This window comes from Acomys minous, assembly GCF_964271855.1.
Source record: "Acomys minous genome assembly, chromosome: 12".
Lineage (NCBI taxonomy): Eukaryota > Metazoa > Chordata > Mammalia > Rodentia > Muridae > Acomys > Acomys minous.
Window position 1 is genome coordinate 847,621 of NC_140493.1, and position 24,542 is coordinate 872,162.

Consider the following 24,542-nt stretch of genomic DNA (forward strand, 5'->3'; position numbering starts at 1 on the left):
GCTCTTTAAACACACTGTAAGCACCCTAAACATGGAAGTCGTTATTTTTAGCACTACTTTGGACTGAGGTTTTACGGACTTCCATTCTGATGGAAGTGAGAATGAGAAAATACAAATGTTAGCGACATTTGAGACGTGAGTCTTTGGACAGACTTCACCCATGGCTCATCGCAGGACCTTGAGCCATCTCCCCATCCAGAAGCTTGCGCCCTAACTCATAAATCCTGACTAATGACACAGACATGTCACCTTAATGTTTGTGCAGCCCGGTGGCTTAGTGCTTGGATATCATCAAATGAAAGGCACACAAGGAGAGCACCAAATACCTTATTCTGTCTTTTAAAAAAAAGGAAAGGGGAAAAAATAAAATAAAATAAACCACGAAAAAACATGGGAGAGGCAGAGTTGCCAGAGCCCACTGCAGCAGATAATAAAAAATAGGCACCTAGAAAGAAGACAGCAATCCTTAGAATGTAACTTATTTATTTGTGAGACAGGGTCTCCTTTGTAGCCCTCATTGGCATCAAAATCTCCAGGTTCCTTCTGCTCTGTCAGCTGCTAGGATTGCAGCTGTCCACCACTACGCCTCTCGCTTAATCCTTTTAATAAAGAGACAGGGAAACGAACTTTGAACTCCTCCGAGGTTGGAGGCCGCCCACAGGGGTAAGGATCGCTCCAAGTCCTTCCGTGATTTGGGAGTGTGGGAGCAACGTGCATCTTTCACCTATCCTAAATAAAACACACAGCAACAACTTGTATTGCTACTCTAATTAATTTAAGCCAGTTAAAAGGCTTGGGCAAACAAGCCACTGTAAGCAGCTTGTGAGCTGAGGCAGGTCCGGCATTATGCCAAGCTCCTGACCACCTCAGGCAACGAACCCTCTTCCAAGACCCAGAGCCACTCCAGGGGTCTCGAGTGCGGGTGTGTGAATTTTTATCAGACTCCTTGGCAAAGACATCTTCTCAAGCTAGAACAAAATAGTAAGATGTGACACTTTTACAAGATATGTCGACCCTGAGGTCAGAACACGCTAAAAATAAATAACCACTGCCACCACTGTGATTCCCTGTCCCCAACATAGTGACCAGCTGGGGGAAAGGGGCGTGGGTAGCTCATAGCTTGGAACCAGCCTTGAAACTACAGTGATCCTTAAACGAGTTTTTTGTTTGTTTGCTTGTTTTGTTTTTTTGTAAGTGGATATAACACTACGGCCTATCTTGTAAAGGCGAACGAGAAGGCTGTGCTGGGAGCGTTCCGCCCCTCTGAAAACAGCTGTGCAGAACGCGTTCAAGCTCTCACTAGGCACGTTGTGAACCAGCAACCTCCACTAGATATATCAGCCCGCCCTTTCTTGAGGAATCATGGGCCGTGAAGTCCTTTGGTGGCCACACCCTCCTGGACCCGCACGGAAGTGAGAACTACAACTCCCAGGATGCCACGCCGAGTCCACCACAGCCTCACCGCCCTCTTCCCCGCCCCTCACGCGCACCCTCCTGGGACGTGTAGTTCTAGAGGCCGAGAACTGGGCGGTGTCAAGTCACAAAAGAACCACACGCCCCAGAAGCTCTCGCGTCACTCTTCCCCTCCCCTCCTGTAGTCGGAGTGCTGTTTTTGTTGTTGGTGAAAGGTGAGGGGGAACAGCTGATCCGTCTGTAGGGTAAGAAACTTGGCCTAGCTGAGGGTGGGCTTACGCGGGGGTGGTCAGCCCGCTTCTCAGCCTACGAACGGCTAGTCCGTGAGGACTGTGGAAGACGGCCGCAGGCGCGTGCACTGAAGAAAGCCGCCCCCACGTTTCAGGGTGTTGTTGGTTTCAGGGGGGGCGGCCTTGAGGGGTAGCCCCCGCGTCGTCGTCCTCAGTTTCTTGCGAGGCCTTCTCTGTAAAGCTCGATCCACTTATGGCAGCTTGACGGGACTGAAATATTTGCTTAATCTTTCCCAGGCAAGTCTTTGCCCTAGTAGGACCTTCTTAGTTAGGCCTTTACTGCGCTGAATCCCTGAGGGGGAAACTTCCAACTTGTGGAATGCCAAAACACTGAGAGCCCCGCAGTGGAGAGGACACACGCGCGCGCACACACACACACACACACAGGCACACACACGCGCACACAAGCACACACACACGCACACAGGCATGCACTCACACACACGCACACACACACACAAGCGCGCGCACACACACAGGCATGCACTCACACACACGCACACAGGCGCACACACACACACGCACACAGGCACACACACGCGCACACAGGCGCGCACACAAGCACACACACACACACAGGCGCACACACACACGCACACAGGCGCGCACACACACACACACAAGCGCACACACACAGGCATGCATGCACGCACACACGCACGTGCGCACACACACACACACAGCATCCTAGCATCGGTGTCCGACCACATACACTTTAGGTGCCCAGGACTTTGACGGAGACTGTTTGCAGCTGTTACGGATTTTCTTTGTGGGGAAGGAGGGGTTCCGGGTTTCTCGGCCCCGTAGGACTTGGGAGGCAGTTCACACTCACTCTACCCTCAGAGGAGTTGTATCTGAACAAAACATGGAGTAAATATAACGAGAGAGTTTTCAGAGATGGGGTGGGGGACGGGGGTGGGGGGTAAAGGGAAGACATTGAAATAGCTCACTCAGTCCAGTCTCTTTTCAGGGAAGAAATTGTTCCCTTTTGCATCGCTGGCCCACCTTTCGGTCTCAACGGGGTGTCTAATTTCTTTTAAAGTTCCTCCCCCACCGTCTCAGCCTGGTGTGGGCTTGTGCTGTTTGGGGGCGTGCATATGACTTGTGGTGATGGCTGATTGGATACATCAGCTGCAGCTGACACAGGAAGCAGATTTGTGGGCCGGAGAGGAGAGGGCTGCAGTGTAGCCTTCGACTGAGATGGCCTTTATTTTTATTTTTAAGTTAACATACAGTGAGTTTCATTATGACATTTTCAAACGTGTACATCATACTTTGTTCTTATTTATCTTAGAACTAGTATGATTTAATTTTTTTATTTCTCATGTGTGCATGGGCGCGTGGTGTGTGTGTGTGTGTGTGTGTGTGTGTGTGTGTGTGTGTGTGCAGGTGTACAGAAGTCAGAGGACAATTTGTGGAAGGCTGTTTCCTCCTCCCACCATGTGAATCCTGGTGGTTGAACTCGAGCTGTCAGGTTTAGTGGCAAGCACCCTTACCCACCCAGCTATACAACCCCCTATGCTGTACTCTTTTTTTTTTTTTTAAATTTTATGTGACTCTGCCAAATCCCCTGGGACTAGAGTTAAAGAGTTGTGAGCTGGCGTGTGGGTGCTGGGAATTGAACCCAGGTCCTTTGGAATAACAGACAATGCTCTTAACCACTGAGCCATCTCTCCAGCCCCCCATACTGTAGCGAGGTTGGTTGCTGTGACTGTTACCTATCCTCACCTACCCCATATTTTCCAGTTAACTCTTCCCTAGCTAACTCGGGGACCTCCCTTCCAACTCCCCTATCTGTGAATCTCCTGCCTCTAACCCAAGCATAGGGCACGATTTAGACACAGGACTGAGGCTAAGAGGAGCCAGAAGGAACGGGGAGGAGACACTAGAGCTTTGTTAGCACCCAGACAAACCATTAGGTTTCTAGCTCTGCTCAGGGCAAGATGTGGGGGGGAAATGGAGTTCCCTGTTGAGCTCTCTGCTTTTTTTCAACATCGAATGTGCATTTCTCCTTCTCAGGGCCCCTGACTTACCCTGTTTCTAACCTGTCCCCTGCCTAAGGGTGGGGCTTTCCTGGCTCCAGGCCCCCGCGTTCCATCTCCCCACACCACCACCTTCCTGCTAAAGATTTCACTCCACCCTCGAAGTGCCACCTCCAGACTTTCTGACTTCCTGGAATAGAAGTTGAGGGACAGAACCTGTCTATCCCATCATCCTCCCCTTCTCTAGTTCTTGGAGGAGAGGCAAAGCTTGCTTCCTTCTGTTTGCCTAGAGTTGACCGGGATAGACAACTCACAGACAGGTATACTGAGAGCAGAGGATCCAGGCTTAGGCTGCTGGTCCCTGGACCATCTTCTCCTCTGAAGACTCTTGCCATCATCAGAGCTCAGTTGATTTTGGAGTCTTCCCTGGGTACAGTAGGTCAGCAAGCTTAGGCGTCTGTAAGGGAGACCTGCTCAAACTGGGAGAGGCCCACACATCAGTTGGGTTTTGAGTTCCAGAGCCAGAAGGCACAGAGGAGTGCCCTGGGAAGCCAAGAGAATCTGGAACTCCCAAGGATGTTGTAATGAAAAGGAGAGACTGAGAGACTGAGACTTAGCCAGTTGGGCAGGGACAGGGACTGTGGGTGGCTGCACACGGTTCAGGGAGGAAGCAGAACAGAGGGAGTTAAGTCTGTCAACACTTTCTTTCATAGGGCAGTCGACATCTTGAGGGCAGAATGGAAGAGTCATCACTAAGCCGGGCACCGTCCCGGGGTGGAGTCAGCTTCCTGAACGTGGCCCGTACCTACGTCCCCAATACCAAGGTGGAATGTCACTACACTCTGCCTCCAGGCACCATGCCCAGCGCCAGTGACTGGGTTGGCATTTTCAAGGTATCTCTAGACTCTCCTCCGGGTGCAGGCTTATGGGACACAGGTTGGCTAGAATGTGAGGAGTGACTGGTCCTTGGCTTCTCAGCTTGGTAGATAGGGATAAAGATGACACGGATGCCAGAGGCATCTGAATAAAGCTCATCTCTGTCTCTCAGCCATTCTCTCTCCTGCTAGCATAATGTCCTCCAGCTCCTGGCTCCCAGCATCCGTGGTACCATTTGCTCAGTCCTGCAGACCCTCCCGTTACTCATAAATAGTAACTCTGTCGTCATCTCTCTCTCTCTCTCTCTCTCTCTCTCTCTCTCTCCCTCTCTCCCTCTCTCCCTCTCTCCCTCTCTCCCTCTTCCCCCCCCCCCTCAGGTGGAAGCTGCTTGTGTTCGGGATTATCACACGTTTGTATGGTCCTCAGTGCCAGAAAGTACAACTGACGGTTCCCCCACCCATGCCAGTGTTCAATTCCAAGGTATAAAGTCAGATGGGAAACTGGGATGGAGGAACCAAAGAAGTGGTGGTTTGGGGGAAAGTGGTGGGCTAGCAGGCATATGAATGCTTTGTTTGTTTGTTTGTTTTTTGGTTTTTCTAGACGGGCTTTCTCTGTGTAGCCTTAGCTGTCCTGGAACTTGCTCTGTAGACCAGGCTGGCCTCGAACTCACAGAGATCCATCTGTCTTTGCTTTCCAAGTACTGGGATTAAAGGCATGTGCGGCCACCACCACCCAGCTTTGTACTTAACTCTTAATTGCTAGGCCTAATGGGACTCCAGTGTCATCCCAGCCACTGAGGAGTCTGGGGCTAGAGGATAACCTGAACCCAGGATATTAGTGGCGGCCTGAGCAACATGCCAGACCATGTCTTAAAAAAAAAAAAAGAAAGAAAGAAAGAAAGAAAGAAAGAGAAAAAGACTTGTGGGACTGTATCCAACAGGGTTCAACACAGTATCCTAGGGTTAGCACCTGATACTCAGGGACTTGCAGAGTATTGTAAGAAGGATGGAATTAGAGGGTGTTAATCCCACTTGTTTACCCCAGTATGGGGCGAGGAAACTGTGTATCATCAGAAAAGGTGGACATGATAGTCTGAAAGAGCTGGGTTCTAGTCTCAGTTCCCTGCTTCCTAAGCTATTTGGCATTGACCGGGTGAGTTAAAATAGGGTCCCCTCTTGTAGGAACAATATAGGGGTTTACAATGATCCGGGGAACACTGTTAACAGTGCAGTGCGAGGTGCGTGTCGGCACTCAGTAAGCGGCAGCGAGAGCCAGCGTGGTGAGGAGGGAGTGTGAGTCGGGTGGCTAGGAGGAAGACGTATCCCAAGGACCAGCTGCAGGGGAGTGGACAGCAGGTAACACGGTGACACTTTTCCTCACCCAATAGGAAGAGCCAGAGATCATACTGGGGTTCTGGGCTATTCTTCCCCACAGCCAGCTACCTGCCCAAACCAGGAGCCCAACTCTACCAGTTCCGGTATGTGAACCGCCAGGGCCGGGTGTGCGGGCAGAGCCCACCATTCCAGTTCCGAGAGCCGAGGCCCATGGATGAGCTGGTGACGCTGGAGGAGGCCGACGGAGGCTCTGACATCCTGTTGGTTGTCCCTAAGGCCACTGTGCTTCAGGTAAGAAACCTATGGCAGACTTGTTCCTGGGCCAGGGGCCAACGGTCAGCTCTCAGCCATCACTAGACACAGACACAGGACAGGAAAGCATCATCGTAGGCCAGTGTTACCAAGGTTCCCAGAACTGAGGCCGCCTGCTCAGAGGGCCACTGCTTGCCCTGAGTCCTAAGGAGAAACTGCCCCAGGGAACGCAGGGAGGAAGGGATGCCAAGAGCTGCCTCTAGCACGGTACAGCAGGCCGGTGAACTGTCCCATCGGTACCAGAGGAGCTTAACCGCATGTGGCTCTTTGGCGCTTTGGGCGACACCAATCCAATTTGAAGTGTAATCATGCTTGAACACTCAGTATTTTAACATTTGCTTATTTATATATACATGTCTGGGTATGTGTATATCGTGCATGTATGTGGGTGCATACATGCCATAACACATGTGTAGATCAGAAGTCAACTTGTGGGAGTTGGCTCTCTCCTGCTGTGTAGGCCCCAAAGGATTCCAAGCAGTTTCCAAATAAGTGCCTTTATCTAACGAGCCGTCGCGCTGACCCGGCCATGATACTCCTAACTGCCTCCCTCAGTTGCCTTCCCCAGCCCAGGGATGTGTACAGACAGGTGCATACAGAGGCCAGAGTGGAGTGTCATAGAATACTCTGGATCTGGAGTTATGGGTGATTGTGGGACACTGGATGTAGCTGTAGCGTAAACTCCAATCTTCTGCAAGACTGAGATGTTTCTCCAGCGTGAGATTTTTTTTTCTTTTTTAAGATTTATTTATTATGTATATAGTGCTCTGCCTGCATGTACACCTGCACACCAGAAGAGGGCATCAGATCACATTATAGATGGTTGTGAGCCACCATGTGGTTGCTGGGAGTTGAACTCAGGACCTTCGAAAAAGCAGTCAGTGCTCTTAACCTCTGAGCCATCATCTCTCCAGCCCCAGATTTTCTTATTAAAATGGATTCTAGAAAACTTAAAAATGTGCCTTCTATAAATATTTCCACTGGCCAGAAAAGAGTCTTAAGAGCAAAGGCAGACACTAGAAAGAGAGCCTGAGGGCAGGTGAGGGGCAGGGGGAGGCAGCTCACTCTCCAGCGGGGTGAAAAGTTGCTCAGAAGCTGAGAGTCAGTAGCTCCGTGGTGACTTGGACAAACCGCTGCCTTCCAGAACCCAGGCCTGATAAGTCCGTGGATCAACATGACAGGAAGATGCTTGTACCTACGTAAGTGGGAGATAATGCAAGCTGCCGCCTGCCATTCTCTTTTTACATTGATTATTCTCATTTCAACCTCACAGCCGAGGAGTCCAGTGGTCCGACTAGTAAAAACTGCGTTGCAGATTTACCCAAACTGCATCAAGACAGAGTAAACTTAGAGGCTCCCCCTTGTCACGCTGCCCTGTCAGAGGAGGTGCCAGGCCTGGGCTGACAGTCAGGAGAGAGCCATGGCCGGGCCCACTTGGTTTCTCTACCCCACGATGGGTCTGGAGTGGCGCCTCACAAGCACACCCCTTGCCCTGCCCTGCAGAACCAGCTGGATGAGAGCCGGCAGGAACGGGACGACCTGCTGCAGCAGAAGCTGCAGTTGGAGGATCAGGTGACAGAGCTGAGGAGCCGCGTGCAGGAGCTGGAGGCAGCTCTGGCCACTGCCAGGCAGCAGCATTCGGAGCTCACAGAGCAGTACAAGGTGGGAGTCGCGCGGGGCCTAGACCCAGCAAAGAGGAGAAAGGAAAGATGCCAGTGACTGTTTAAAGTGATCCCTGCATCTAGCAAATAAGGCTTAAGGGTGACGGGTGAGGCTAACCTTACGTGGTAAGAGGTGTGCCCCCGACTGGTCATCAGACTCGGTTCTGTGGGGCTGGGGACACTGGCATAATGCAGTACTCCCAGGTAGCAGTGTCTCCACTCAGCAGTTCCGAGGACAAAGGCGGAGATATAACACTAAGCCCTCACCATCTGCCCGTCTTCCTTCCCAGGGGCTGTCCCGGTCCCACGGAGAGCTCACAGGAGAGAGGGACATCCTGAGCCAGCAGAAGGGAGAGCATGTGGCCCGGATCCTGGAGTTAGAGGGTGACATCCAGGCCATCAGCGACAAGGTGCTGATGAAGGAGGTGGAGCTGGACAGGTATGGGCGCCTCCCCGCCGCCTCCTCTGCCCTTTATAGCTCATGTAGGGTATGCTAGTTACAGGAGTTTCCTTCTGCCAGCTTCAGATGTCTCTCCTAAGGCTATGCTCCTCACCTTCAAAGAGATGCATTGCTGTTTATTGTGTGGAGTAGGCTAAGCAGAGCTAGTTCTGGAATATCGAGAAGTTGAGTAGAACATTCAACACAAGATAAAAAGACTGATTTCAGACTTCACTACAGGATGATGCACATCCATATTCCCAGCTACTGCGGCAGCTGAGACAAGAACTTCACTTGAATCTAGCCTGGGACTATATATATATATACCCAGACTTCACACTGTATAGTCATATAAGTAAGGATGTATATATGTGCATTAAGTAAGTAAATTATATATTTAAAGCATAGGAAAAGATTTGGGTTCTGTTCTTGCTATTGGAAATGCTGATTGTCACAGCACAGTGACAGGAGCACCTTCTGAGTGTGTGCAAGGCCCTGGCTTCAGTCCCGGCCCTATTAAAAAAAAAGAGAGAGAGAGAGATGTTGGAGCTGGTGATCCAGGTTTGGGTTTTTTTGGTTTTTCGATACAGGGTTTCTCTGTGTAGCCTTGGCTGGCCTGGACCCGCTTTGTAGGCCAGGCTGGCCTCAAACTCACAGCGATCCACCTGCCTCTGCCCCCCCGAGTGCTGGGATTAAAGGCGTGCGCCACCACGCCCGGATGTTGTTGTTGTTTTTAAAGATTTATTTATTATTATGTGTACAGTGCTCTGCCTGCATGTATACCTGCAGGCCAGAAAAAAAGCATTAGATCACATTATAGATGGTTGTGAGCCACCATGTGGTTGCTGGGAATTGAACTCAGGACCTTTAGAGGAGCAGGCAGTGCTCTTAACCTCTGAGCCATCTCTCCAGCCCTGTTTTTGGTTTTTTGGAGGGAGGTTTTGTTTTGTTTTTTAAAAACAGAGTCTTACTACATAGCTCTGGCTGTTCTGGAACTCACTCTACAGACCAGGCTGGCCTCAAACTCCCATCCATCCACCTGCCTCTGCTTCCCAGAGTGCTGGTATTACGGGCATGCCTGAGCTACATACTGAACTATAGACCAGCCTGGGCTACAGAGTGAGTTATAGAGCAGCCTGGGCTGTGTAAAAAGTCTGTATTCTTAAAAAAAAGGTTGGGAGAGAAAAATCATAGTTATCAGAGTTATTTCTTTTTTCTTCTTCTTTTTGTTTTGTTTTGGTTTGGTTTGGTTTTTCAAGACAGGGTCTCTCTGTGTAGCCCTGGCTGTCCTGGACTCACTTTGTAGACCAGGCTGGCCTCGAACTCACAGCGATCCGCCTGCCTCTGCCTCCCGAGTGCTGGGATTAAAGGCGTGCACCACCACGCCCGGCTCATCAGGATTATTTCTATCAAATAGCATAAATATTGACAGTGCTCAGGCTTGTCTTTCAGCTTCTTTACCAAGGTCAGTGCTGCAGTCCCTTCATTCATTGCAGAACATCATTTACTTCAGCCTTGGTAGACATAAAAAAAAATCCTTGTAAAGGAAAGAGAAGTTCTGCCCAGTCTCGTGCCAGTGAGTGAAGTGATCCAAGGTTGCTTCTCAGGGTGCTAGCCTTGCCCTGGTCAGTACAGGATGCCTGTGTTCTCAAAGGCGTCTGGACCGGCAGCGCACTGACCGGGCCTCCTCTAGCCTACCACCTGTTTTTACAAGATTCGGTGGCTGAAACTGTCAGATAAGAAGAAGATTTTATGATAATGAAAATAGTAGGAAATTCAAGTGTCAGCATCATTAGGCTTTGATGGGCTTCATGAAGATCCCCCGCACACATTTGCTGTGGCCTCCTCCTGACCTACCGCTTAGGTCAGTAGTGACTGCCCACTGCTGTTCAAAGACTGGATTTTCATCTCTTGATTGAGTGGAAGCAGGGAGCCACTGGTAGAGCGTCCTGTATAGTGACACGTAAACAGGAAAGAAGCCTGGCACGATGGCCCACACCTTTAATTCAGCACTCTGGAGCCACGGGCAGGTGGGTCTCCAAGTTCAAGGCCAGCCTGGTCTACATAGTGAGTTTCAGGGCAGCCAGGGATACACAGAGAGACCCGTCTCAAAAAAAAAAAAGAAAGAAAGAAGGAAAAGGAGAGGAAAACAGTTTGTGGTTGTGCTCTAGAGGAGCACAGCTCAGAGGTCAGAGTGTTCCAGCCCAACACTGTCATCTCATGCTCAGGGTTCGAGACACAGTGAAGGCCCTGACGCGGGAACAGGAGAGGCTCCTGGCGCAGCTGAAGGAGGCCCAGGCCGACAAGGAGCAGAGCGAGGTAAGAGACCGCGTAGGGGGCTGCTTTAGCTGTGCAGCTCATGTTCACTGAGTCCCTCTGAGTGCTGGGCACACAGGAGGGTGCACGCGTAGAGGAGCCCTGTGTCCCCCACAGCACAGCAGTCAGAGTGCACACGGGTAATGCTGGCATGAGGACCCCTGACCCTTGCTGGCCGGCCAGTCCAGCCAGTGACCAATAGAGAGCAAGTGAGGAAGACAAGGCCAGCCTCTGGTCTACAAGGGCTCATGCACACACGCACTCAGGAGGCTGAGGCAGAAGGATTTTGTGTTCAAGGCCAGCCTAGACTGAGACTGTGTAGGTAGGAAAGCAGGAAGAAGTTCAAACCCTGAGCACCTGGCATTGCAGACAGAAGGTGGCAAATGATAACAGTCTTACAACTTTGGTTTACTCTTCAGTTTGATAAAACAGAAGAAATTTTATTCTGAAGGTTACAAAACCGAATTAACCTAAAAGCACACGTCAGTGAATTGTGTTTCCAGTGTGTTCACGTATGTGCTGATGTGTTTTTAAAAACAATTTTTAATAATTTAGAACAAGTTTAGAGCTGAGATTGTAGCTCAGTGTTGAGCAAGGCTAAAAAAAAAAAAAAAAGAAAGAAAGAAGAAGGAATGCAAATATGATATCTGCAAAACCGTAGCCCTGAGCTTCTGTAAAATTGAACCACAGTACTGGAGGGGCTGAGGCGCACGTGTGTGCAGTTTGAGACAAGGTGTGTACCTTTTTGTGGAGGATCTGGAGTTGAACCTTTTTCTCTAAGCAGTGAGAAGTGCTGGTGAAGTTCAGGTGGGGACACACGCTAAAAGAACTGTACTGAGAGCCAGGTGGTGTTGGGGGCGCAGGCCTTTAATCCCAGCACTGAGGAGGCAGAGGCAGGCGATTTTCTGTGAGTTTGAGGCCAGCCTGGTCTACAGAATGAGGCCTGCCTGGTAGAAAATAACTAGTTACCGCACTATCCAGGCAGCCCACAAGGACAGCCACGCCCCGGGTAGTGCGGTTGTACAGGGCAGTGAGAGAAAAGAGAGGATGGCTGTGATGGATGGAGAGTGGGAAAGCCATCACTTTGTTCCGTGAACTGCTAGGGAGAGAGGAGAGCCGAGCGCAGCACCCAAGTGTTCATGAGGTGCACTGAGAAGTGCTCAGTGCAGCAGACAGGATGGCAGGCACCTCAGGAAATGAAGCCTGCGCCTGTAGTCTCAGCATGCGCCTGTAGTCTCAGCATGCGCCTGTAGTCTCAGCATGCGCCTGTAGTCTCAGCATGCAGGTGACAGAAGCAGGAGGAGGAGTCTGGACCAGCTACATAGTCTGACGGGGAGAAGGAGTAGAGGCGGAGACTGAGGGGAAAGGGAGGGCAGGAGGGGGAGAGGAGGCGGTCTGCACTTCAGGGGCCATTCAGACTATTTTGACTTAAAGGAAAAGTGGGATGTGGGGTGCCTCAGTGTAAGACCCCAGGCTGTGAGTGAGGAGCCAGGAAGAGAGGGTTTCGTTGAGTCTAAGGAACAGACCTTGCCCTCTGATCTCAACGGACAGGAAGGCAGCCGGCTCCTGCTGCCCAGCCACCCCCCCCACCCCCCCTCCACCCCACCCCCACCCCACCCCACCCCACCCCCGCTGCTTCTTTCCACTTCCACCAGGCCGAGTTGCAAATGCTGCAGGGTGAGAACTGCCGCTTAAACATAGAGCTGCAGGAGGCCAAGGGCCGGCAAGAAGAGCAAGGTGCTCAGGTCCAGCGGCTGAAGGACAAGGTGGCCCACATGAAGGACACCCTGGGCCAGGCCCAGCAGAGAGTGGTGAGTGAAGCGGAGGCCCAGTAGTCTAGACACATCTGGGTGTCCAGAGAAAAGAGGCAAAGGTGAACAGCACAGCCTGGGCCCTGAGGAGGCTGCTCCGTGGGTCACAGGGAGCCTGAGCGGTCTGATCTCTGTCCTTTTTCTCTGGAGGCTGAGCTGGAGCCCCTGAAAGAGCAGCTCCGAGGGGTCCAGGAACTTGCAGCCTCGAGCCAACAGAAAGCTGCCCTCCTCGGGGAGGAGTTGGCCAGCGCAGCAGGAGCCAGAGACCGAACCATCGCTGAGCTCCACCGCAGCCGCCTGGAGGTGGCGGAAGTCAGCAGCCGCCTGGCCGAGCTCAGCCTGCACGTGAAGGAGGAGAAAAGCCAGTGGAGCACGGAGCGGGCAGGGCTGCTGCAGGGCCTGCAGGTGCTCTTCGCTTTCCAGACACGAGCCAGCCCGGCAGGGAGTCCCGCCGCCATGCTTGCTGTAGAGCATTTGCTGTCATGGCCCCAGGCCCCACCATGGTGCCCACGCTGCTGTCGGGTGCTGGGAATGAGGAAATTGCTCAGAAACAATGTAGTCCTCCAGACAGAAGGGGGAACCCAGCGAGGGCAGTGCTGCTTCCCTGGCTCCTTGCTACTTCCTCACCTCCCTCCCTCTTCCTCACCTCCCTCCCTCTTCCTCACCTCCCTCCCTCTTCCTCACCTCCCTCCCTCTTCCTCACCTCCCTCCCTCTTCCTCACCTCCCTCCCTCTTCCTCACCTCCCTCCCTCTTCCTCACCTCCCTCCCTCTTCCTCACCTCCCTCCCTCTTCCTCACCTCCCTCCCTCTTCCTCACCTCCCTCCCTCTTCCTCACCTCCCTCCCTCTTCCTCACCTCCCTCCCTCTTCCTCACCTCCCTCCCTCTTCCTCACCTCCCTCCCTCTTCCTCACCTCCCTCCCTCTTCCTCACCTCCCTCCCTCTTCCTCACCTCCCTCCCTCTTCCTCACCTCCCTCCCTCTTCCTCACCTCCCTCCCTCTTCCTCACCTCCCTCCCTCTTCCTCACCTCCCTCCCTCTTCCTCACCTCCCTCCCTCTTCCTCACCTCCCTCCCTCTTCCTCACCTCCCTCCCTCTTCCTCACCTCCCTCCCTCTTCCTCACCTCCCTCCCTCTTCCTCACCTCCCTCCCTCTTCCTCACCTCCCTCCCTCTTCCTCACCTCCCTCCCTCTTCCTCACCTCCCTCCCTCTTCCTCACCTCCCTCCCACTTCCTCACCTCCCTCCCTCTTCCTCACCTCCCTCCCTCTTCCTCACCTCCCTCCCGTCTCCCTCTGTCCCATCGTAGGCCGAGAAGGACAAGACCGTGAAGCTGAGTGCAGACATCCTCCGCCTGGAGAAGACAGTCCAGGAAGAGAGGAGCCAGAGCCACAGACTCAGGGCCGAACTGGCCCGAGAAAAGGACTCTAGCCTGGTGAGATGCCTCCCGGCCCCTTGGGCTCAGACCTGGTCCTGACTCTGAAGCACTGTGCTCTGAGGACGCTTGGCTGGAGTGTGCACACCTGGGCCTTGTGGGATGACGTAGGGAGCTACGCAGCGGCTGCTGGCATGACCAAAACATCCTCGCCCTGGCTTTAGACATTTACCTAGGGCCCATTTGAGAGTAGAGTCTAAGCCTTTGGCCTGAGTCTGGGGCGCCAAGACAGAGAGGCCACACTTTAACTTCTGGGCCAGGTTCTTGGCGGTACATCGCAGGCTCCGGGGTCCATGACATTTTCCCCTCAGGTGCAGCTATTAGAGAGTAAACAAGAGCTGACAGAGCTGCAGACAGAGAAGCAGGTGAGTCTCACCTGTCTCTCGGGCCCTGGATGCCAAAGTCAAGGGCTTGGGCACTGAAAAGCCTGTGTCATCTTGGCTCAGAGGCACAAAGGCTAAAAAAGGGCCCTGACTCCTCTTAGGAACTGACCTAAGGAACTGACCTTAGGAACTGTACACCGTGTGTGTGTGTGTGTGTGTGTGTGTGTGTGTGTGTGTGTGTGTCGGGGGAACACCACAAGGGAATGAAGAGCAGGCAGTGGGGAGCTGGCTACTACTACTTGGGGTCTGCCTGGGGTGCCTGCACCCCCCGTGAAAGTGTCATCAGGGCTGGCATCCTGCCCCTGCCTCTTCTTCCCCAACTCCAGGAGCTACTCGAGTACATGAGGAAGCTGGAGGCCCGCCTGGAGAAGGTGGCAGACGAGAAGTGGACGGAAGACGCTGCCACGGAAGATGAGGAAGCCACTGCTGGGCTGAGTCTGTACACCTCCAATCTTATGACACCTTGGAAGCAGCCTGGCCCTCTCGTCCCGTTCCCTGGGCCTCAGACCCCCGAGGCTGACCTCCTCTCTATCTGCCTTCCCTCCCCTAGGCTGCCCTGCAGCCCTGACAGACTCAGAGGATGAGTCCCCAGAGGACATGAGGCTCCCACCCTATGGCTTGTGTGACCGCGGAAGCCTGCGCTCCTCTCCTCCTGGGCTCCGGGAGGCGTCTTCTCTTGTTGTCCTCAACCAGCCTGCTCCCATTGCTCCCCACCTCTCAGGGCCAGGGGAGGCCAGCAGCTCTGACTCAGTGAGTAGTAATAGCTGCGTGCCAAGGAGCAAGCAGGCGGGAGGGTCTCCCTTAAGCTGGGGCAGAAAGCCTGCACCACACAGGACTTACTGTGGGCTGAAAGAGGTAGGCTCTGCCTTTCAAGTCCACCACCAGGGCTAGGCATGGTGTTACAGGCCTTCCGACCCAGCACTCAGGCAGAGTTCAAGGCCAGTCTGCATAGCTCCAAGACGGCACAGTGAAATATTGTCTCCAAAAAAATATATATATATATTGGGCCGGGCTGTGGTAGCACACGCCTTTAGTCCCAGCACTCAGGAGGCAGAGGCAGGTGGATCGATGTGAGTTTGAGGCCAGCCTGGTCTACAAAGCAAGCCCAGGACAATAGTCAGGGCTATACAGAGAAACCCTGTCTTGAAAAAACAAACAAACAAACTACATATATATATGTATATGTATACACACACACATACATATAATAATATGTATATATTAACAGAATCACTCCAAACTTAGCCCAGCTCAATAGCCTTAATGCTTCTAGTGAAGCCGTCCCTGCTTCACTCTTTCTACCACCTCTCTGTCCCACACCAGCCCCCTCACCTGTCCCTACCTTGGAACACCATTCCAATACTTACTCCCTGTCTCTTTGGTGCCAGGAGGCTGAAGACGAGAGGTCGGTCCTGATGGCTGCTGTGCAGAGTGGGGGTGAAGAAGCCAACCTCCTGCTTCCTGAGCTCGGCAGCGCGTTCTATGACATGGCCAGGTGAGGGCAGCACAAATTGGGGAGGAGGTCAGTGTGAGCTGCCACCATGTCCTGCCCCTAAATCCCCAGAGAAGGTACCAGTGTGCCTGACAGAAATGTCAGCTGCCTCCGCCAGCCCTAGGTGGCTGTCATGTTCTCGCTCTCCCTACCTTTGACTGGCTTCTGTGTTGTTCTAGCATCATCTTCCGCGGAGCCCAAACTGCCCTGCTTCCCCTCTCTCCTGCCCCTACCCCCTCCCCAACCGCCAGGTAAGGTACCTAGGTCTTCAGGGAGGAGGAAGGTGACCAAGACCTCAGGGATGGAGAAGTACCACCTGGCTGTGCCAGGGATGCTGGCCCCTGGCCTGCTGGGGAACTCTGGGAGAGGAGCCCGAGGCCGAGGCCAGGCAGACATCAGGTGGGGCCTTCTGCCTGGCTCTCCAGTCTCAGGCGGGCAGGGCCTTAGGGAAAAGAGCGCCATCACCTGGCCCTCAACTCTGCCTGGAGCAAGTGGGGCTTGGGACAGAGAGGGCCAGTGCTGCCATCTCTCTCTCTGCTGGAGCAGGAAGATGAAGAACAGTGTCAGACTCATTTTCAGCCTCATTAAGCAGCAGACAGAGACGGAGGGAGGAGAGCGGGAGGTGGGGGATGGGTTCTGCACTGCAGGCACCAGCAGGGGCTCATGGCGAGAGGACATGGGCACCCGAAGACCTTAGGCGCCCAGAATACAAGTGGGAAACGCCGAGGCTTGACCAGAGAATGGCTAGGGCAGCACATGAGACACGAGAACACATGGCGCTTGTGCCCTGAGGTCCCCAGGGCAAAGGGCAGCAGAAGTTGGCCGTTGTGGTGCCTGCCTAAAATCCGAGCCCCTGGGAGGAAGGCGGGAGAATCAGGATCCAGGGTCTTCTTCCTCTGCTGCATAGCAGCGTGAGGCCCTATGTCAAAAATAGAAATAAAGACCAGAGCTCCCTGACCTTGTCAATTTCCCTCATCTCTCTCTAGTGGCTTTGCAGTGGGTTCCCTGTCGTCAGAGGCCAGCACTGGGGTCCCAGCCACCCCTCCATGGAAGGAGTGTCCCGTCTGTAAGGAGCGCTTCCCTGCCGAGAGTGACAAGGACGCCCTGGAGGACCACATGGATGGACACTTCTTTTTCAGCACCCAGGACCCTTTCACCTTTGAGTGATCTCACCCCTCCCTCGTACGTAGATGCGCGCGCACACGCACACGCAGACATATAAGCAGTTTTGTAATCACACTGGGCTCCATACGTTCTGTTTCTACAAGCCACGCCTGCACCCTGCCTTGTGACGCCAATCACCTTCCCGGCTCCTTGTCCCAGGTGGAGAGCTGTCTTGGAAGCAGCAGCTGAGTTTACTCTTTGAAAACAGTTTGAAGGAACCAGGATGGAGGAGGCTTTCCCCTGTGGGAGCAGAATAATTCACTGCTAGCCCAAGTGTGTACACACACACACACACACACATACACACACACACACACACACACACACACACACACACACACACACACACACACACACACATCTCAACTCTCCGCTCCCTTCTGATGCCCCAAAGCCAACTCCTGGGGCACCCCACCTGCTTTTTTTCCAGAGTTTGTTTGTTTGAGTTTTCCCTGGGCCTGCACAGAGGCGGCAGCGTGGGCTCCATGACCTCATCAGGCCCTTCATTCTTGGCTACATTGGTTCTTTCTGTTACCCACCCCAGCTTTGCCTACAGCCTTAGGTCGTAAGTTTGGAAGGGTTGGTTTTTTTGGGTTTTTTGTTTTGTTTTGTTTTGTTTTGTTTTTGTATTTTTAAGGAGTCCTATACGGTCTCATGCCACCCCACACCCAAGTCCTCAAATGGGAAAGAAAATGCATTTGTGCCTTCTGTGAGGGATGGGGGCATGGGGATCCAAGGTGTCCCTGTTCCCCTCGCCCTGTCCAGGCCTCCCACAGCAATAAGAACTCCCCCCCTAATCCCCCCTCTTATCTGTAGTTTGAACAAATATATTTATATGATACGTGTAACTATTGTCATAAAGTGTGTCCTTATCAAGAGGCATTGCCACAGAACAAGGGCCTCAAATTCCTAGACCCTGTGGAAGGCAGGGGGGTGATCGGTACATTCCTACCGGGCTTTCCCATGAGCTGGCCACCTGAGCTACACCTCAGAGAAGGGTCTGGCCTGGCTCACACTTTTAAGAGGGAGCAAATTGACGGTGGGATGGAAAGGGCATGCAGGAAAGAGTCCGGTTCCCACTGCTCACACCTCCACCGTCCATGCCCGTCCCTGCTACACCCTGGGCCAGTAGACAGTGTTACCCCTGTCAGGGGCGCGCACCTTCAGCTCTGCCCGGTGAGGTGAGCTCTAAGCTCCTACCTCTGCAGTGCCAGGTCTGTCTCATCCCTACCCCACCTTGCGTTGCGCCCCACCTACCCCCATGTACTCCGAGGACTCTACAGTCTGTCTGGGTGACACACACATCCACAGCACCATAGAGCATATGTTGAGGACCTGTGTGTGCCCTGCCAGGCGTACACCGACAGCTCCCTCATCCTCTGTCCCAAACACCCTTTCCAGCACCTTCCATCCCCTTCAGGTTTCCTTGTCTTCACCTGAAACCCACCGTCCACCCCCTCCTACTGCACCTGGCACCTGCATGACATCTTCCATCCTTCCTCCTCCCCTCATGTCTGTCTCCTAGCAACCCCATCTCATTCCCTGAATCCTTTCCAAGGAAATTGGAGATAATGGATCTCTCTCCTCTCTCCATCTCAACCTCTCTTTATTGATCCTCCTTTAATGAAAGTTAATTATAACAATGATTTAATTAATAGAATCCCTCTCTTCCTTTATTGCTTCCCGTATTAAGACTATTAATAAATACGAGCTGGGCTGACAGAGGCATCCATCACTGGCCCGGGATTCCCCCCATCCCTCCTGTCCCCCTTCCCATCTTCCCCTCCCTCTCTTGGCCTATAAACTTGCCGGGGTAGTGGGGGTTAATCAGAGAGGAATTACGGGCCAACATCCCCAGCAGGAGGCGCATTTAATGAAATCACTTGTGATTTATGTCTGGGGGGAGGTTGGGAGGGAAGAGCCTGGGACCTACGCATTCTGCCTTCCAGGAGGTTGGTCCCCTAGAGTAGGCCAGGCTGCCTGCTCCCTGCCGGCTCTCTAGGATACACAAACGCTGCAGGGCTAACCGAACCAAGCCACTGACACATACGCCTCGGTAGAGGCACTGGTGAGGACCGCTCTGTGTGCTGTGGGCAGTACCCTCTCCTGGGCATGGGCCCTTCTCACGCCTTCCTGTCCCTTCAGCTCTGTCCTGCTTTAGCCCTCTCAGGTCCGTCCAGCACTTCCTCCTGTATGAAGCAACCCCACCAGCTCCTCAGGCCCCTGATACAGACACCAAGCACTTGCAGCCGCTTGTGTGGTATTCTGCAGCTCACCCTGTCCCACCTCCGTGGGACGGATGTGTCCTTATCTTTATGCAGAAGGTGAGAGAACCGAAGGTCCTGGGGTGAAGGAACAGCCAGCTGAGGTGGCCGCAGATAGGGACTTTTGCCAGTATCTGTCATCAAAGGATAATTCTAGCTGGGCACCTTGTGGTGCCCCAATCTACAGGAGCTCACTGTGCCTGCACAGGTTTCTCCATTCACTGTCCCTGTGTGCTTTTCCGCCCCTCAGCCGCCCTGAGGAACCCTGTGGAACAGTAGAACAGAACCATCTCACAGAAATGTGTTTTTTGAGTGACTCTGAGCAGAGTCTTTTCTGTCCACCCAAAGGATGTTTCAAAACCACTTAAATTCTCAGTATCCCAAGGAGACAGAATGCTTGTGGTGTGTTCATAAAAACACACTCCACCAGCATCGCATGCCTGCAATCGCAGCAGCTGGGAAATGGACAATTTTGAATTCAAGGTCAGCCTGAGCCATATCACGAAATCCTGCTTCAGAAGGCCAAGGGCAGGTTAGGTGTGGTGATGTTTGCAAAGTCCAGGCCAGCATAACTGAGGAGACCTGGTCCTTAAAAAAAAAAAAAAAAAAAGACAAAAGAGAACAGGGCAGTGGGTCAGCCCACGGGCTAGGACTAAACCCACAGTATGGATCTTGCCTCATTTGTGTAAGCTCTGGTCAAATCTCCAGCACTGTAAACAAACCAAAGCTCATTGTCATGTGTACAAGGTTTTCATCTCTCTGTAAGTGTCATGAGGGTAGAGTCTAGGCTTATACATCTCTGTAATATAGGAATGGGCACAAAAGATGATTCCTCAAAAAGTCTTTAAAATTATATTGAAAAAATACTTTGTGTGCCAGGCGGTGGTGGCACTCGGGAGGCAGAGACAGATGGATCCCTGTGAGTTCGAGGCCAGCCTGGTCTACAATTCGAGTCCAAGACAGCCAAGGCTACACAGAGAGGCCCTGTCTCGAAAAACCAAAAATACTTTGTGCATATAAGATAATACATAAAGAATAAAATGGTCACCCGGCACAGTGACACACATCTATAATCCCAGCACTGGCAGAGGCAGAGACAGGAGGACCTCTGTGAATTCAAGGCCAACCTGGTCTACAAAATGAGGCCAGGACAGCCAGGACTATGCAGAGAAACCCTGTCTCAAAAAACAAAAACAAGGGCTACAGAGATGGCTCAGAGGTTAAGAGCACCGACTGCTCTTCCAAAGGTCCTGAGTTCAATTCCCAGTGACCACATTGTAGCTCACAACCATTTATAATGAATCTGGTGCCCTCTTATGACCTACAGGCAGAACGCTGTATGCATAATAAACAGATTTCAGAACAAAAACAAAGGAATAAAATGAGCTGAGCTCACTCTTTTTCCTTCCTTCCTTTCTTTCTTGGATTTTTTTTTCAAGATAGGGTTTCTCTGTGTAGCCTCAGCTGTCCTGGACTCACTCTGTAGACCAAGCTGGCCTCGAACTCAGAGATCTTCCTGCCTCTGTCTCTCAGGTGCTGAGATTAAAGATGTGCACCACCACATCAGGATAGGATAGTCTCCTTTCTCTCTCTCTCTCTCTCTCTCTCTCTCTCTCTCTCTCTCTCTCTCTCTCTCTCTCTCTCTCTCTGTGTCTGTCTGTCTTAGTTGTTTTACCCCAAGACAGGGTTTCTCTGTGTAGCCTTGGCTGTTGTGGACTTGCTTTGTAGACCAGGCTGGCCTTGAACTCACAGATCTATCTGCTTCTACCTCCCCAAATGCTAGGATTACAGGAGTGTGCAACTGTACCAGGCTCTCTCTCTCTCTCTCTCTCTCTCTCTCTCTCTCTCTCTCTCTCTCTCTCTCTCTCTCTCTCTCTTTCTGTGTGTGTGTATGTGTGTGTTAGTGATTTGCCTGCATATATGTCTGTGCGTAGGCATGCCTAGTACCTGAAGAGGCATGCACAGCATGCTCTGGGACCAAAAAGGACATGTACTTACCCACATGGCCCCAAGGTATGGGTAGGCGTGAGCCTAGCATGTGCAGGCAGAAGGAACAAAATACACAAAGACCTAACTTCTTCAGGAATCTAGGCATAGGGAAGCCTGCTAAGAGGCGCATGCTCAGTATGAGGTTGGCTGCTGGTTCCTCATATATTCAATCAACAAATTTATTTTTGGATATCTACTATGTGCCAGGTGCTATGGTTGGCACTGGAGAAGCACATGAACAAATCAGGACTGCATTCTTGCAATATATACTCTGTTGTTGCCAGGTCATCAAGGTGCTGGGAATCCAGCTAAAAACCTATTATAATAATCCAGACCAAAATTTATGGGCCCTGATGATATGAGAAGCAAGCAGGAAAAAAAATCAAGCTGATGCCACATTTTTGGTATTAAATGACCGGGTAGCTGATGATGCCAGTCCCTAAATAAATAATATAGGTAGATAGAGAAGAGATTGAGGGAGTGTCCAACCAATGCCGGGCCCAACCCAAGATCCACCCCATGGGAGAGAGCCGACCCCTGACTGTATTATATTCTGCTATGCTTGCAGGCAGGAGCCTAGCAGAGTTGCCCTCTGAGGGGCTCCACCCAGCAGCGGTTCAAACCAGATGCTGAGACCCACAGCCAAACATAGGGCAAAGCATAGGGGGTCTAGTGGGAAAGTGGCGGGGGGGGGGGGGAGCAGAGACAAAAGGACTTAGAGGTGACAAGAGCTCCACAAGAAGACCAACAGAGCCAACTAACCAGGGCCCAGAGGGGCCTGTGGAGTCTGAAGCACCCACCAAGGACCATGTGTGGACTGGATGCAGCTCAGGCTTCCTGTAGGTCCACTAATGGCGGTGGGGGGCACGGAGGGGGCTATCTCTGACTTGGACTCTGTTGCCTGCCTTTCGGTCACTTCCCCCTGATGGGACTGCCTTGCCAGGCCACAGAGGAAGAGGACAACTCAGTCCAAATGCAACTACATGAGCTGGGGTGAGTGGGTACAGGAGCTCCCCTTTTCTGAGGAATAGGGGAGGGGCAGGGAAGGTGGGGGGGGTAGGAGAGGAGGGAAGGGGCTATGACCAGGATGCAAAGTGGATGAATAAATTAATTAATAAAAATATAAATAGAAAAATATATATGAGAAAAAGATGGATTGGTACAATTTGAGTTCATGGGGGTCCGGTTATTTGCAGGGGTGGGGGCCTTCTAAAGGAGAAAGCAGCACAGTAAACAATTTGGTTAGGTGGATTTGGAGCTGGAAATAGAAATTAAGATCCTTGACAGTAGCACACTCCTTTAATCCCAGCACTCAGGCGGCAGAGGCAGGTGAATCTCTGTGAGTTCGAGGCCAGCCTGGTCTACAAGGAGAGTTCCAGGACAGCCAAGGCTACACAGAGAGACCCTGACTAAGGAAAAAAAAAAAAGATCCTTGACAGTAAAGTCAGTAGGAATGCAGAAAGACCATCCAGCCCCCTGCATAGGATGAAGGTCAGAGACTCAGGCACAGAGCAGACGCCATCAACGTGGAAGTCAGAGGTAAAGTGACAGAGAAGACAGAAAAGGACCAAAGAGCGATAGGACGTCGCTCAAGAGAGGCGAATCAAGGAAAGGGTCCCGCACAAACAGGACCAGCACAAAGGCCAGGAAAATGGCTTCCGGAAGCCACTGGACTAACAGCAGGGGCACTGGCTGCAGGGACAGACTTTGAGGAGAGCTCTGGGGTGGCCTTGGCTGCATAGCCCCTGCAGTAGGTATAGAGTTCTGACCTGTGGGGATTGGGAATATATCCACACTCATAAAAAGTGACGGTGCCCAGCAAAATGGCTCGGCAGTTAAAGCAGCTGCCGCCAAGCCTGCCCAGCCCTCAGGGTGCACACAGCTGAAAGAAGGGCGCCAACTCCAACACCCACAACTGCACCATACATGCAGACCCATACACATATACTTACAGGATAAATGATATGTTCATGTAATAAGATAAAAGAGGGCCCCTGAGCCAAAGTGTAAGAAAAAAACCAGAGCTGGCCAGTGGTGGTGCATGCCTTTAATCCCAGCACTCAGGAAGCAGAGGCAGGCGGATCTCCAAGTTCGAGTCCAGCCTGGTCTACATAGTGAGTTCTAGGACAGTCAGGGCTACACAGAGAAATCCTGTCTCAAAAACCAACCAAACAAACAAACAAACAAAAATGAAAGAAACAAACAAGTAAAAAACAACAACAACACAGGAGCAGAAATAAAAATGTCCAGAACCCCAACATCAGAAATTCTCCAGCCTCCTGCCAGCAGGGTGTGTTACACATCCTACTGCAACACATCCTACTGCAACACATCCTACTGCAACACATCCTACTGCAACACATCCTACTGCAACACACATCCTACTGCAACACATCCTACTGCAACACATCCTACTGCAGCACATCCTACTGCAACACATCCTACTGCAACACATCCTACTGCAACACATCCTACTGCAACACATCCTACTGCAACACATCCTACTGCAACACATCCTACTGCAACACATCCTACTGCAACACATCCTACTGCAACACATCCTACTGCAACACATCCTACTGCAACACATCCTACTGCAACACATCCTACTGCAACACATCCTACTGCAACACATCCTACTGCAACACATCCTACTGCAACACATCCTACTGCAACACATCCTACTGCAACACATCCTACTGCAACACATCCTACTGTAACACATCCTACTGCAACACATCCTACTGCAACACATCCTACTGCAACACATCCTACCGTAACACATCCTACCGTAACACATCCTACTGCAACACAGCCTACTGTAACAACACATCCTACTGCAACACATCCTACTGCAACACATCCTACTGCAACACATCCTACTGCAACACATCCTACTGCAACACATCCTACTGTAACACATACTGGTTTTCTTATCTTTGAGTTAGGGTCTGGCTACGTTTGGCCAAGTTAGCCTTAGACTACTGAGCTCAAGTAATTTTCCTGCCTCAGTCCCTCCAGCATCTGGGACTATAGGCACCACTCAGCCTAAAAGCTAGAATGATTTAAAGTCCTGCTCTTGGGCTGGTGAGACGGCTCAGCGGTTAAGAACACTGTCTGTTCTTCCAGAGGTCCTGAGTTCAATTCCCAGCAACCACATGGTGGCTCACAACCATCTATAGTGAGATCTGATGCCCTCTACTGGCCTGCATGTGTATGTACATGCAGACAGAGCACACCTTCATTTTAAAAGTACATAAAAGTTCTGCTCTATCCACTAAGGAAGCCACCAACCAGTGTCACTACACTAGTGAATGCTTGAACGGTAGCCAGTCCACACTGACATGCTGTGTGTGTAAGTATATAACAGATTTCAAAGACTTAAT

General features: G+C 51.9%; 1 protein-coding gene across 2 annotated transcripts; it reads left to right on the forward strand.

Moving 5' to 3' along the window:
• The first annotated feature begins 1,504 nt into the window (after positions 1-1,504).
• Positions 1,505-17,751, forward strand: CALCOCO1 (calcium binding and coiled-coil domain 1). Of its 2 annotated transcripts, XM_084750829.1 has the most exons (16): positions 1,505-1,658; positions 4,399-4,578; positions 4,939-5,041; positions 5,996-6,186; positions 7,711-7,869; positions 8,159-8,307; positions 10,536-10,626; positions 12,279-12,434; positions 12,585-12,839; positions 13,739-13,864; positions 14,176-14,229; positions 14,574-14,682; positions 14,798-14,997; positions 15,636-15,742; positions 15,919-15,990; positions 16,726-17,751. In XM_084750829.1, the coding sequence occupies exons 2-16, from the start codon at positions 4,423-4,425 to the stop codon at positions 16,904-16,906; spliced, it is 2,109 nt and encodes a 702-aa protein (XP_084606955.1). In that variant the 5' UTR covers positions 1,505-1,658; positions 4,399-4,422; the 3' UTR covers positions 16,907-17,751. The 2 variants fall into 2 exon arrangements, with proteins under 2 accessions (XP_084606955.1, XP_084606956.1); XM_084750830.1 differs by lacking the exon at positions 15,919-15,990.
• Positions 17,752-24,542: the final 6,791 nt, after the last annotated feature.

Excerpts from the sequence above, each read along its gene's own strand:
- CALCOCO1 (XM_084750829.1), top strand. The coding sequence starts at position 4,423 with ATGGAAGAGTCATCACTAAGCCGGGCACCGTCCCGGGGTGGAGTCAGC. Across the intron at positions 4,579-4,938 it reads ACTGGGTTGGCATTTTCAAG|GTGGAAGCTGCTTGTGTTCG; the intron begins GTATCTCTAGAC and ends CCCCCCCCTCAG. Across the intron at positions 6,187-7,710 it reads CTAAGGCCACTGTGCTTCAG|AACCAGCTGGATGAGAGCCG; the intron begins GTAAGAAACCTA and ends CCTGCCCTGCAG.